General features: G+C 45.8%; 2 protein-coding genes across 2 annotated transcripts in view; both read left to right on the top strand.

The window, feature by feature from the left end:
* Window positions 1-4,346, top strand: part of AK9 (adenylate kinase 9) — a 125,556-nt gene extending 121,210 nt beyond the window's left edge. Inside the window, exons 38-40 of the mRNA XM_084775101.1 lie at window positions 1,348-1,450; window positions 2,960-3,074; window positions 3,881-4,346. Of these exons, the coding sequence (XP_084631227.1) occupies window positions 1,348-1,450; window positions 2,960-3,074; window positions 3,881-4,083 (421 nt within the window). The 3' untranslated portion in view covers window positions 4,084-4,346. The remainder of the gene's footprint in view (window positions 1-1,347; window positions 1,451-2,959; window positions 3,075-3,880) is intronic.
* A 6,281-nt stretch (window positions 4,347-10,627) lies between these two features.
* Window positions 10,628-12,254, top strand: LOC311593686 (zinc finger and BTB domain-containing protein 24-like; the record flags this gene model as incomplete). Its single annotated transcript, XM_084775117.1, has 2 exons — window positions 10,628-10,757; window positions 11,273-12,254. The coding sequence occupies exon 2, from the start codon at window positions 11,304-11,306 to the stop codon at window positions 12,252-12,254; it is 951 nt and encodes a 316-aa protein (XP_084631243.1). The 5' UTR covers window positions 10,628-10,757; window positions 11,273-11,303.
* Window positions 12,255-14,405: the final 2,151 nt, after the last annotated feature.

The following is a 14,405-nucleotide window of genomic DNA, read 5'->3' as shown; positions in this document are numbered from 1 at the left end:
GTCAGCAGGGCTGGAGGAGGCGAGTCAGGTAGAGCGCAGAAGGCAACATTTAAAAAAAAAGCGTCAGAGCTGATGGGCAGAGGTTAATAGAATAATTTTGGATGAAATATGAGGCATGTTGGAGCTCACATCCCAAGAACCTCCTCTCTGCCACCAGTCACCCCTCTTGCCACTACCACAGGCATGTCAGAGGTAAAGGGGAGGAGGGATGGAAGCCTGGGACTTGGGGGAGACTTTTGGGGAGCCCTGGGAAGGGAAGGCAAATTAGGACTGACACTCATATGAGGCTGGGGGTCTTGGCAAGTGTGGTGGGGTGAAATGGAGGGAGCCTGAGGGACTGCATGAGGATCCAAAAGCTGCTGGTAGCCCAGAGGTGACAGTCAGCTGCAGCGGCCAGGGGTTAGTTGCTAAGGAAAGGGAGCTGAACCAGAAACATAGAAGTGGTGGGCACTGCTGCCAACTGCTGTCCAGCGAGCAGAAGCTGCCCTGTTGCCATCAGGTGTCCCTGGTTCTCACAAGAAGCCAGAAACCAAATCCCTTTAAACTTTCTGATTTGAAACATGCATGAGTGGTTCCAAAAGAGAAAGAAAGCACTGTGCAAATAGAGCCTGCGCCTGACCTTGCCATGTCTAGTGAGGCTCAGAGTGGAGGAAACTTAAATGCTAGAAGATGAGAGATATTAGTTGCCAAACTAAAGGAGAGAAAGTAATTACTATCAATGTTGGTTTTCTTTGTTGTGTTGTCCTGTTGGTTTGTTGGGTTGGGTTTTGATTTGGGGGTATTGGAAGGAGAGAGAGAGAGAGAGAGAAGAGGAGAGAGGGAGGGAGGGAGAAACAGCTACAGTAAGAAACCCAGACAGAGGGTACAGTGGAGACTCAGAACGTGAGTGGAGATGCGTATGGGCAGGAGCTACCAGCCTTGGGAAGAGGATCCTGTCTCTGGCTCTGCTTATGATCAGCTCCATGCATGTGTCCTCTCTCTACCCTGGGCATGGGGGCCGGGGGGGGGGGGGCGAGGGGAGTGGATTTATCTGTCATTGGGATGAAGGTGCCACTTAGACAATTCAAAACAGACGATAGATGGCTACAGCTGAAGTTCCAGAGCTGGGTATGGCAGTTCATTCCCAGATCTTAGGTGGTAAAAGCAGAAAAGTCAGTGGTTCAAAGTTGTTCTTAGCTGCAAAGTAAGCTACATGAGATCTTGTATGAAGTCAAAAACTAGAAAAGAAACTTCTAGAATCCCTAGTCTTCCCCCTCGTATACTTCTCTCCAGTAGATGAAGCAAGGAGTGAGCTTTCTGTCATGCTTGCGTCTGTGCGTGCCTGTCTGATGACCTTTGTACCCCTAGGGTGCCGATGCAATACTGGGACCAGAAGCTGCCACAGAAACTTCCCCCGCTGAAGGAACCCATCCACCTCACCAGCCTCCCTCTGCCTGGGTATCTGGAACAGGTTGTGCTGTATGACTTTCTAAGATACACAGTACAAGAAGACAGGGGCCTCTCCTAACAGTAACTTCCACTTCCGTAACTGTGAGGTGCCAGGCCAAGTCTCCTGACTCCAACTGTAAACCACTCTTCCCCTCCTTGGTTGATGGGTGGTGGTTAAGATAAAAGGTGGGGACCCCTGCAACGAATGCCTGAAGCTGCACCACATCGAAGGGGAGTGGGTTGTCTTACGACTGTTTACATGTAAATTGGATGTGTAGTTCAATTTGTGGGTTTTTTTAAATTTTTAGTATTGTTGTTGGGTTTTTTTGGAACTGATTTGAAATATTGTGTTGGCCTCCCAAAGGTTAAATTGCTCTCTAAAAGAGTTATGTCATAATACCAGGACAGGTAGAACACACAACCTATATTTGATCCTAAGTCCATGTTAAACTGTCTGTTCAAATAACATTTTATTCATCCAGATGTAATTATTGTTTTGTTTTGTTTTTTGAGACAGGGTTTCTCTGTGAAATAGCCCTAGCTTTCCTGGACTCGCTCTGTAGACCAGGCTGGCCTCAAACTCACAGAGATCCCCCTGCCTCTGCCTCTGCCTCACAAATGCTGGAATTAAAAGCACACGCCATCACGCCTGGCTGATATAATTATTCTTAAAGGTAGTAAAATTTCACTAATCAATTACTATTTTAAAGTTATTTAATTTTTAAATTGTTATTTGTGTGTGCCTGTGTGCGTGCTTGTGTGTGTGTGTGTGTGTGTGTGTGTGCGCGCGCGCGCGCGCGCGCATATTATTTCTAGGATCAAACTCCGGTCACCAGGCTTACCAGCAAGCACCTTTACCCACCTGTCTATCTCACTAGCTTCCTAAAGTTATTGTTGTTATTATTATTTATTATTTTTTTTTAATTCTCCAAAATAAATGTCAAATACACAATTTTACAGCTTTGTCAAAACTTAGACACTTTGGTGTTTTTGTTTTTCAATTTCCTAGGACATTAGCCTTCAATGGCACATACCTGAGCTACATAGCAATACTGCCTCAAAAAAAAAGAACAACAAAACAAACAAACAAGCAAAACAAAACAAACAAAAAACAAACTTGAAAGAAACACACAGGGCGAGATGGAAGCAAAGCTAGCCTTCCATCTGGCTCACTGCCAACATGCCAGGGAAGCTCACCCAGGGACAGGTACTGTCATGAGACCTTGTCTTATCAGAGGCTTCTTTTATCTTTACAGCTCTAGGCACTTGGCTACAGTGACACTGTGGTCTCTGGGACTCCTTGTCATGTGACCAAGGATGCACAGAGTGGGTGGCAAGCCGCTAGTGCCAACAGCACAAAGCCCTGCGTCCCCTTCTTTCCCTGCTAACTTAATGCCACGGGCAACATCAAACATGAAATCAAGGCCATCACACAGCCGTCACACAGCCGTCACACAGCTGTCACACAGCCATCACCCAGCTGAAGGCTGAACTCAGACATACACTGATTTAAGTTGTCTCCTACCTGCAGGGCACAGCAAACTCCCTGATCAAAGCCATGAATGCAGTGGGACACCTGAAACCCAAGCTGCCCTTCCTGAGTGTGAGGAGGTCTGTTCTCCTCTATGTAGCCTTTCATCTCAAAGGTATGCATGCCCTTTGCAATGACGCGCCGCTCAGGAAAGCTGAGCCCTTGTCGTAACACATGTGGTAGACAGGGCTGTTACACTGGGGGGGAGGGGTTGTTTGCTCAGATGGGAAGGGGCAGGTGAAATACAGGGTAAATATCTATATGAAAATACCGAAAGTGAAACGGCCAGTTTTTAATTCAAGGACTATGAAGTGGCCCTGGCGGCACACACAGGCCTGTTTTTACAGCTATGCCCATCCGTGCAGGAGCCGGGGCGGGGGGGGGGGGGGGGGGGGGCAGAATTACACAATCCGAGCCTGCCGGGACTATGGAGTGAGTTCAAATACAGCCTAGGCAACTTAGTAAGACCCTGGCTCGAAAACAAAACTTTAAACAAGGCATGGTGGTAGACACCTTTAATTCTAATACTTGTGAGGTAGGGACAGGCACATCTCTGTGAGTTCAAGGGCAGCCTGGTCTACATAGCAAGTTCCAGGCTAGCCAGGACAACATAGTGAGACCTTATCTCAAAAGAATGCAGAGGTCTAGGGATGCTGTTCAGTGGTACAGAGCTTGCCTAGCATATGTGAGGCCCTAGGCTCAATCCCTAGCACTATAAAATTAGTAAATAAAACCAGTGTAATAATAAAAACAGTGTAGTAATCATCATCATCATCATCATCATCATCATTCATGCCATAGAGAAAGGTGAACACAGCACTCTAACCTTCTCTGGGATAGCGTCATCTCCCCCTCAGCTGGATGTGGCCTAGTTACTAACCACCTACCAGAAAAGATTCACATGTCTGACATTTCCTGCAGCATTTAATCCCAAAGGTTCCGAATACTCAAGAAAAAAGTACAAGAAGAAGATGGAGCAGTTTGTGGAACGATGCGAACTCATAACGTACCTCAGTGCCAAGATGACCCGGAAGTACAAGGAGCCTCAGTTTCGAGCCGTTGACTTTGACCATAAGCTACAGGCCTTTTTGTCTCTGAGAAACATAGACCCAGTTACCGAGTAGCTTGCTTAGGTTACGGAGACCCAAATCCCAACCGTCTCCAAGGGATAGTCAGAGTTGAGGAAGCAGAATTAAAATCTTCATTTTCTGAAGTGTGTTTCCCTCCTGCCTGATACTGCACAGTTACTAAACCTGAGCAGACCCGAAGGCCTAGCCAGGCAGGGTCGCACTCTGAGCGCCTAAGTGTTTATACAGTTTTCAACTTCATTGCTTTTTTTCCCCTTGAATTTTGATGCTCCCACAAAATAGGCATTCTGGTTGAGATATTAAAATACTTACTAAATCTGTTTCCTTTTATTTCTTTTTTTTTTCTGGGTGGCGGGGGTGGGGTGGGGTGCGGGGAGTAGGGGGGTGGCGGGGGGGATGGGGGTATTGAGACAGGATCTCTCTACATGGCCCAGGATATCCTGGAACTTGCTATGTAGACCAAGGTGGCCTTAAACTCACAGAGATCTGCTGGTCTGTCCCTCATGAAGGCTGAGATTAAAGGTGTAAGGGGTATACCACCATACCAGCCTTTGATTTTTCTTTCCTTTTTTCTTTTCTTTCTTTCTTTTCTTCCTTCCTTCTTTCTTTCTTTTTTAATACTATTTTAGTAGAATGCCAGTCTCTGTTAAAGAAAATTACTCATTAAACATTAGAAAGCAGCTGGGTGTGGTGGCACTGAGGGGGGGAGGGGGGAGGGGATGAGAGTGGGGGCAGAGGCCAGCGGTCTATAGAGTGATTTCCAGGACAGCCAAGGCTACACAGAGAAGCTGTCTTGAAAAAACAAAAACAGGGCTGGAGAGATGGCTCAGTGGTTAAGAGCACTGTCTGTTCTTCCAAAGGACCCGGGTTCAATTCCCAGCACCCACATGACAGCTCACAACTGTCTGTAATTCAAGTTCCAAGGTATCTGACACCCTCACACCAATGTTCATTAAATAAAATTTTAAAAAAAGAAAAAGAAAAAACAAAAACAAAACAAAACAGAGAAAACACTAGAAAGCTTCAAGAGGCAAAACTAGTGGAAATCTTAGCCACACTTTTTACATAATAAATTGTTTGTAAATTTTCTAAACACAAGACACTGCCATTTTCCCAACAAAATAAATGGAATCTGTAGCTGTCCCTACTAACCAGCTGCCCCTTTTGCCCCTTTTCTTAGCTGTTCACTGATAATAACTTAATATATGGTTCTATAGTTAGAAATCACCTGGGGCTCTGAGAAAGAGGAAATCCAGATTTTTATGAAATATATCAAAAAGTATAAGGAGGAGGAAAACAACTACATTGGATCTGAATGCGTTTTTTAAATAAAGATAAATTTTTAGCAGCTGTATAAAAAGCTAGAATGCTAAATAGTAAAAAATGTAGGGCTGGAGAGGGCTCAGGGGTAAGAGCACCTGTATTATCTGCACAGCTTGCTAAGTGTCTAGAACTTAAGTGTCAGGGGGCTAATTCCCCCTTCTGGGCCTCCGAGGGTACTGTATTCACATGCACAGATACACACAAAGCCATAATTTAAAATAATATAACAAATCTTTTAAAAACGTGTGTATGAGAGGGAGAAAGCAAGAGAGTAAGAAGATGATGTATTTAAAAATATACTTTTTTTATACTTTATACAATTCTTTTTTCATTTTATTATTTTTTCTTTTTTACATATACGTATATATTATTACACATATAATAAACTACTTATGGCAAGAAGAACGATGAAACAATCAGGAATTATATAAATGTTACATTTTTAGTATTTTGGCAGCCCTGAAGAAAACATCTTTCCTATCTTGGTGCATCTAAAATTCAGAATGTAATATAACAATTCTTAAAGGAGAGCTAGAATGGAGGACTCAGGGTGTCCCTTGGGTGTCCCTCAGTGGGAGATGCTGGGCTCATATGCAGAGAAGCCTAGGTTCCAGCCTCACTCCCTCAGATAACAACCAGGCAGGGTGGCACACACCTGTGATCCCAGCTCTTGGAAAGCAGAAGCAGGAGGAGGAGGTCAAGGTGACCCTTGGCCGCACAGCAATAGTCCAGGTTCAAAGTCAGCCTGGGGTGCAGGGAGCATTGTTTCAGACAAACAAACAAACAAGCAACAACAACACCAAAAAAGGAAAAGGAGCAGGTGGACGGAGAAGAAAAGAAAAAAAGGAATTTCTCTAAAGCCCGCCAGAAGACTGGAAGTTGACTACAAAGTTTTTTCTGGGATTTAAGCCTCATGGCCTCATCCATTCTTTTTAAATTATTGTTTCTTTTTTTAACATATACATTTATATTATTACACATGAATAAGATAAACTACATACAGCAGGAAGACCCATGAGACAATCATGAGGTATATGATTGTTACATTCATAGTGATTTGGCCGTTTGTATTTGTCAAGCTTGAAGTAAACATCTTTCCTACCTTGTTGGGTTTAAATTTCTGAATGAAAGTCCATTCTTATCCCCATCAAGTTTTCTTTCTTTCTTCGGATCTCCAGGGAGTATCTCACCTGCCCCAAGGCAGGTCCACTTCCTCTGGACATCACTTGACTGGGACCATGGTCTCTAATTGGACTTCTACTAGTGGTCCCACTGAACCTATGGCTGGGGTTGCCCCAAAAGAGGCAGCAGGAACTCATGGGTAGTGCCCCAAGGCATCCCAAATGGACTCCGTTTGGATTCCAAAGGAAGAAGTAGTAAATGCCAGGATGGCAGTCTATACACTGGCGTCCACAGAAGAGCTTAAGCACAGATGAGGCCCTGGTGGCACAAGGGATGCTCTGTGGAAGTGGTACCCAATGAAAGGGGTTGGGTATGGAGTATATGAAGGCTTAAGAAATTGGGCTTGGCCAGGCATTGTGGCGCACACCTTTAATCCGAGCACTTGGGAGGCAGGGGCAGGCTGATCGCTGTGAGTTCAAGGCCAGCCTCATCTACACAGCGAGTCCAGGACAGCCAAGGCTACACAGAGAAACCTGTCTCCAAAAGCCAAAAAAGAAAGAAAGAAAAATTCAGCTTGGGTGACTGTGAGTGCTTTTCATTTTCTTGGTCTCACACTCTTCCTTTGTTCTAAATCTTAGTCTGACAACAAGCTTTGACAATCACGCTTCATTTTTCTGACTGGGGAATAACTTAAAGTGCTGTTTAATTTTGTACTATTGGCATGTTGAATTTTCAAAGCTGAAAACTACAATAAATTATATGAACTGGGGGACAGGTGGGATTTGTCTTAGGGTTGGGCTAGTTTCCTTCTGGCTGGAGAGCAACCACTAAAGAATTTACAGTGTTTCGGCTGGAGTTCAGGTCGGCCAGGAAAGCAGCAGCAAGACCAACCGAAGCTGTTTGTTAAGGCACTCTGTTTCCTCTTTTGGGCGACGGACGGACAGACAGACAGACAGACAGACGGGGAGCGGGGGGTTGTTCTGTGGCTTCTCTCTGAGATTTCCATGGCCTCAAAGCTGCTGTCCCGTGAATTTTAGCACCTCGGCTGCCACTGTTTGGAGACACCAAACCATTCCAGATGTGAGACAAAGGTCCCTTCTCTTAGGAAGATGTCACTGAGCTGAGCCTGGACCCCTTATAGTTCCCCTTTTTCATCCCTCTCCTCAGGATCAGATCCTCTGAGTAAAGAAATCTCTCAACAGAGTGCAGGGGACTCAAGCAATGGGGAGTCCCCATGGTGGTGCAGGTCCCTGACACACACACACACACACACACACACACACACACACACACACACACACACGCAGCCATGTACATGCAGAGAGCCTCAGAGCCTCATATAGGAGAGATGGAGAAAGGTCATATGCACTGGCTGTTTACAGTGTGTCAGGCAGTCTACCACTAAATTAATATACAGCATCGGATCAAATTCCTACACATTGCATTAAAAATATTTTTAGATTTACTTATATTGTGTGTATGAGCATTTTGGCTGCATGTATATGTTTGTACCTCACACATGCCTGGTACCTTCAGAGGACAGAAAAGAACACTGAATCCCCTGAAACCAGAGTTATGGACGATTCAACCACCATGTGGATTTAGAAACTTTGAAATTCAAAGGAATAAATTCTACAATTTTGAACACTTTAAATTTTGTTATATACTTGTTATTTCATTCTCAATTCACTTGAGAATAGACTGAGTTCCGTAAATGTATAAAAATTCCATGTACTTGGTGGTGAAGGGGAGGAAACTCACAAAACGTCAGAAATATAGCTGGGGATGGTTTTTCTGTCTTTTTGTTCTGGTTTCTGCTTTTATAAATGAAAACCTGGGCAGAGAAAGATCCATCTCCAAATACTTAATCTGAAAGGAATTCTTTACAGGCCATAACATCCAAGTCAAATGACTATCAGAATCAAGACAGATAAAATTAGAGAAAAAAAAACTCAAAATGGGGATTAAAACAAAACAAAACAGGGATAGAAGGCATCCCAAGCACATCAAAGCTGTGTTCAGGAATGCTGAGAGCTCCTTAGTATAAAAGCAAGTGTACATTGCACTTATTCTTAGGCGCTCTCTCGGTGTGCATTAGATTTTTTTTTTTTAAGTCAATATATGCCATTTGGGTGTAGTGCAAGAGATGGCAGCAGGGGTGGCGGGGGTCGGGAAACAGGAGCACTATTGAATTAGCGAAGAGGCGGAGGAGGACAAAGAAGAGAGACGGGAGGATGAGTAAGTGGGGGCCTATCAAGATGTGCTAGTGCCACTGAACAGTGGGGCTGCCCTTTTATTCCTCTCGCATCCTAGCAGTCACAGTGGGCTGTGGGCTACAGCTTTCCCGGCAGTTGTCAGGCATCGGAGAGGTTCTGACCCTCTTCGTTCCCACAAAAGGCTCCTACCAGCCTACAGCTGCCAGCTAATGACGACCTGCGTTTTCCTTTGCTCTCCTGTCGAGTCCTCCATGGACCCAATCCATCCAGAAGCCAACAGGCAGAGAGCTGTGTTGAGGAAGTGTTTGTTTGTTTGTTTGTTTGTTTGTTTATTTATTTATTTTTGCAGCCTCCAAGGCAGTGGGGTTGGGGAGTTGGGTTTGGAAGGGTGGAAACTGGATAAAATTACAGAGATCAGGAAAGAGAAAAATTTCTGGATAACCCACTTATCTCCATTTTCCCTCTGTAAGTGATCTTCCTGATAAAAGTGTACAACCTATGCTGTGATAATATTACTACCAATAGCTCACTGTGAGCTGACATTTTAAATTCTTTAATATTCAAAGTAATAAGTATTTTTTGCATTTTAATTTTTATTAGTTTCTATTTTATTAATCTGTATCTTTACACGGTCATCTAGCCACATCTCACGTTTAGTATGGCCACCTCAGACTTGTTATCCAAGCAGCCCATTCAGCAGTGTTGCTTAGACTGGCTGCTGGTGACCAGTTATGTGAAAGGATCTTTTATTCGCCTGATATATTTGTGGTCTCAGAGGCTTACTGCCTCCATCTCCTAACCTAGGCCTAGTCCTGGAAGCTTCTACCCTCCGTACAATCTAACCTAATCCTAGAATGTTTTCAGCCTCTGAGACTTACTGCTTAGTACGCAGCCCCCTGTCTTGTTCTTTCTGAGCTCAAAGCTGGCTGGTTCAACACAACTGTTCTGGCTGGCCTCGAACTCACAGGGATCCATTTGCCTCTGCCTCCCAAGTGCTGGGATTAAAGGCATGCGCCACCACCACCTGGCTCTAGCTTCTCATTTAAATAGCAGATTGTTCGGTATATTTGATCTAGTTTATGGCCCTGTGGAGTTTTTACTTTAATTCTTTTGGTAGAAACAAACAAAATCTATGTGGATGCTAAGTCAGAAGACTGACCCCTTGTCCCTTCTGGAGTGCAGAAGTCAACCAGAGCGCTCCCCCACATCCCACAAACCTGTAGGATTTTAGAGGCAGTTCAGGATAAAGGGGAAAACTCGAGTGGGAACCTGTGTGGCTTGAGCTACTTTTAATAAAAAACTTGGAAGGTTTTCAAATCGTGGGCAATATAGATGGCGAATTTGGAATCTGGAACTGGGCTTGTGGAATTAATTAGGTACAAGAGAAGCAGAAACGCTGAGCAGAAACTGCTGGCACAGTTGGAAGTAGACCCCGAACGAACCTGAGTGTGAACATCGGTCTGGGGCACAGGAGAGCTCCTGCAGACGCTCTCAAGGGGAGTGACTGCACCTGGTTTTTACTTAGACAACTCTCCCATACCCCTGGGTCTTAGAAGGAACAACGCTGCTTCACCGATGACAACGAAACCCTCAACAGTCTTTTGAAGGGCCGGAAATCTGAATAAAAACAGCGGTCATTTCAATCAAGCATTTACTAAGCCCATTCTAACCCCACCAGGTGGGAACGAAAGGGAGGCAGAGGAAACATTCAGGAGGTAAATAAATGTCTGCTGATAAGGCAGCTCAGTCTTTACCCTCACCATCTAATCAAAGGCTTTGGAGTCTAAGTGAAGGAGATATCTACCGGTTGGCAGGTTTCCGCACCAGGACGTCCCTTTCCGGATTCCACAGTAAAGCCCGCCCCGAGGGGGCGGGGCTCTGTGGTCACGTGGTCCGGCGGCCGCCTGCACGCGCTTCCGGGTTGGCGGCGGCGGCGAGCGGAGAGCCTGCGCGCTGTGGCGGCGGGGGCGGGGAGCGGTGACCGCCTTGCTAGGTGCCCTCCGGGCAGCCGGGTGGACTGGACAGAGCCCCGCTGGGCGGCCCCAGTAGGTAGGTCCGCCGCCCGTGGGCTCGGCCCGGGGCCTTGTGTGGAGGAGCGCTCGCCCCAGGCCCCGGGCCCCGGGGGAGCTCCGAGAGCAGCGGCTCGGCGCGGGGGCCTCTTGACGCGTGCGTGATTTTCACCGCAGATCTCCCGTGCGTGGGTTCATTTTCATATTTTTCATATCCGTTCCCACAGACAACTATTCGTATGTGGCATCGAGGCAACAAAGCCCCAGCTCCACCACTGTGTCACCACACTTGGAAAGTTTAATTACTAAGTTAATGCAAGAGTGGGCCAGACAGATTTTTGATGCCATTCTGCATTACAGGCCGTAAGAGTTTATATGTGGGTACTGGAGGGACATCCAGCAGGGCAGCTGCAACACGGTGAGACCCCCAAGGCCTGGGTTTCTAAGGAGACTTCAAAAGGTGGTAGTGACAAAATTGGTCCCTGACAGCTGGTTACACCAACAGTCTTGTTAGACAATCCTTCTTTCCAAATAAACCTTGTTTTCTTATTTCAGATTTAACCCTCTTCAGAGTCTTCTGGAGAAAATGGCAGAGACAACACCAGAGCCTTGCGGGCAGCTTGTTGTACACTCAGACACTCACGGTGACACTGTCCTGGCTAGTCTTGAAGATCAGAGGAAGAAAGGCTTTCTTTGTGATATCACGTTAATCGTGGAGAATGTGCACTTCCGAGCCCACAAAGCCTTACTTGCTGCCAGTAGCGAGTATTTCTCAATGATGTTTGCCGAGGAGGGAGAGATTGGCCAGTCCATTTATATGCTGGAAGGCATGGTGGCAGACACGTTCGGCGTCCTGCTGGAATTTATCTATACGGGTTATCTACATGCTTGTGAGAAAACTACCGAACAGATCCTGGCTACGGCGCAGTTCTTAAAAGTCTACGATCTGGTAAAGGCTTACACGGACTTCCAGAATAACCATAGCTCCCCGAAGCCACCGGCGTTGACCGGCGCTGGTACGCCGGCGGTCGTTATATCTAATAGGAAGACTGAGCCTGTGAAACGGAAGCGGGGAAGGCCAAGAAAAGCCAGCAGTTGGCAGGAGAGAGAATCAGGACTAGCCGCAGAGGGGGAGATTCAGCTAAGAGTGAACAACTCTGTTCAGAACAGACGGAATTCTGTGGTTAAGGAAAAAGGCGGTGTCGAAGTGAGTGAACAGACGGAAAAGAACTCGGAGCCCGCCGGTGAGCCGGGTGGAGTGGAGGAGGTGCCCGCTGAAAAAGATGAGAACTGTGACCCCAAGGCTCGGGGTGGAGAGGACACCCACAGTAGGTACAGCAGGCGGAGGATTCGGAGGTCTGTCAAGCTTAAAGATTACAAACTTATCGGGGATGAAGAGGACCAGGGTGCAGCTAAGAGGATACGCGGAAGAAAAAAGCGCATAGGCGGGCCTGAGGCCCGGTGCAAAGACTGCGGCAGAGTCTTTAAGTACAGCCACTTTCTAGCAACCCACCAGAGACGCCACACTGGTAACTAGGCTTTCCAAACTTAGTGCGATGGGTTGGGGAGGGGGAGATTTGGAAGTCTGGTCGTGACAGTGTTTGCTTATTTTTCGGTTTCTACGTGGCAGGCAGTGCAATAAAGCCTTACGTGTTGCTGTATTTAGGTCTCATAGTAATCCCACAGTAGGTAATACCCCCCAGTGTACAGATGAGCAGACGGGCTTGCGCAGGCTCACTCGTGTCATGATGGTCCAGCAAGCGCTATTCAGAACCCTGGATTGTGGGTTTTGTTTTGTTTTTTCTTACCAAGTTATCAAGCACCTGCTTTTTGATCCGTGACCATTTCTCACCTTTGCAGAAGCATTCTCCTGTCTGTTCCATAGACATCTTTATAGTTCAGCCATCTTGTAAACATTTTCTACTTTTGGGTGTCTCTGACTCAGCATTGGCTGCTTACCCCCTTGTGACTGAAGTGCCTTTTGTCCTCTCCATAATGGCCAAAATGGCAACGTACCGTCCTTTTTCCCTCTTCTAACCCAGGGTCTAGGCGAATGCCAACCAAGCATATTACAACTGAGCTGCGTCCCCTGACAGAAATTTTATCACCTGAATTGTAGCTAGCCAGACTGAGAAGCTGACTTTTTGTTTCAGTTAACATACATTTGAATAACCATGTGTGTCTGGCGGCTGCCACATTGGACAACGTTATCTCTAGTGGCAGTCCTTGAGCCGTTTGTTGAGCTGTTCGGGTCCCCGTTTCCAGTCGGATTGTAATTGTCTCTTGTAAACTTAAGCATAGGGGCTAGTGTTTAAGTTTTCTCTCATCCATCCTCCTGCTGTCATGTGACATAGCAGCACATGTTGCTGTTTTTCTGAGCCTCCATTTACAACTACTAGGGGGGTTTCTCTTTTGTTGTTGTTATTTGTTTTGTTTTATTTTTCTTTTGTTTTCTGAGACAGGGTTTCTCTGTCTTGGCTGTCCTAGACTCACTTTATAGACCAGGCTGGCTTCAAACTCACAGGGATCCGCCTCCCTCTGCCTCTGCCTCTGCCTCCCCAGTGCTGGGATTAAAGGTGTGCATCACCACACCCAGCTCCTCTACGAGAGCTTCTATAGCAACCTGTGGCCCACACCCCAGGCTGCTGATGTACTTGTCTGGGTTATCCATGTTTGAAGTTTCCCAGAGATGTAGCTCAGTTGACAGAGTGCTTGCCTAGTATGTGCAGAGCTCTGGCTTCACTCCCCAACACCACAGAGATGGGGCAAGTGGAGACAGGAACATCCCATGTTCAGGGTCATCCTCGGCTACAAGGCAAGCATGGGATACATCTGATGCTGTCGTGGAAAGCTCCCCAGAGATTATGTATGTTGAAAACTTAAGTTGTGGTGCTTCGAACAAAACAAAATCTCCAGTGTGTGTTGAACTGTCATGGGTTCTATTTTATTTTCTGATGGGCTCTGCAACTAATGGATTCTAATACTAGATCACATTTTAGGAATTTTTATCCAAGTTATGCGTAATTTAAACTTACTTAAGGAAAACCACTTGCAAAATCTTTCCTTTACCCCTCCTGGTTTCTGAAATTCTGCAGTCAGCCCTACTATACATGCTTGCTTCGTTTGGTAGATATAATACAAGTGAGAAAACTGTCAGTCCAGAAAGCTTTCTTAAATTACTTGACACATTGCCCAGCACTCAGGGAGGCAGAGGCAGGCAGATGTCTTTGAGTCAGAGGCCAGCTTGGTCTACAAAGTGAGTTAGGGCAGCCAAGGCTACACAGAGAAACCCTGTCTCAAAAAAACCAAAAAAAAAACAAAACAAAACAAAACAAAAAACCATACTTCACACATTATTTTACCCTCTGTGTTTCTTTTCTTCTTGTCCAGAACACCTGCTATTTGAATTTCCTGGATCCAACTTGTAACTTCCTTAATTTTCACCAGTATTTCCCATCTTTGCTTTATCTTCTGGAAGATACCACTGCACGTTTCAGCCTCTGGTTTGCTATTTCTACTCTTTTTTTTTTTTTAACTTAATTATTCTCTTTTCAGTTCTGGAGCCCCAACCCAAGGCCTTGCACTCCCTTGGACAAGTGCTCTACATCTGAACAAAATCCCCAACCTCGATCTAAATTTTGTTTTGTTTTGAGACATGATCTCTTTATGTAGGCAGCCTGATCCTGAA

This window comes from Acomys minous (genome assembly GCF_964271855.1).
Source record: "Acomys minous genome assembly, chromosome: 3".
Taxonomy (NCBI): Eukaryota; Metazoa; Chordata; class Mammalia; order Rodentia; family Muridae; genus Acomys; species Acomys minous.
The sequence above is the reverse complement of the archived record's forward strand: the minus strand, read 5'-3'. Positions and strand labels throughout refer to the sequence as shown.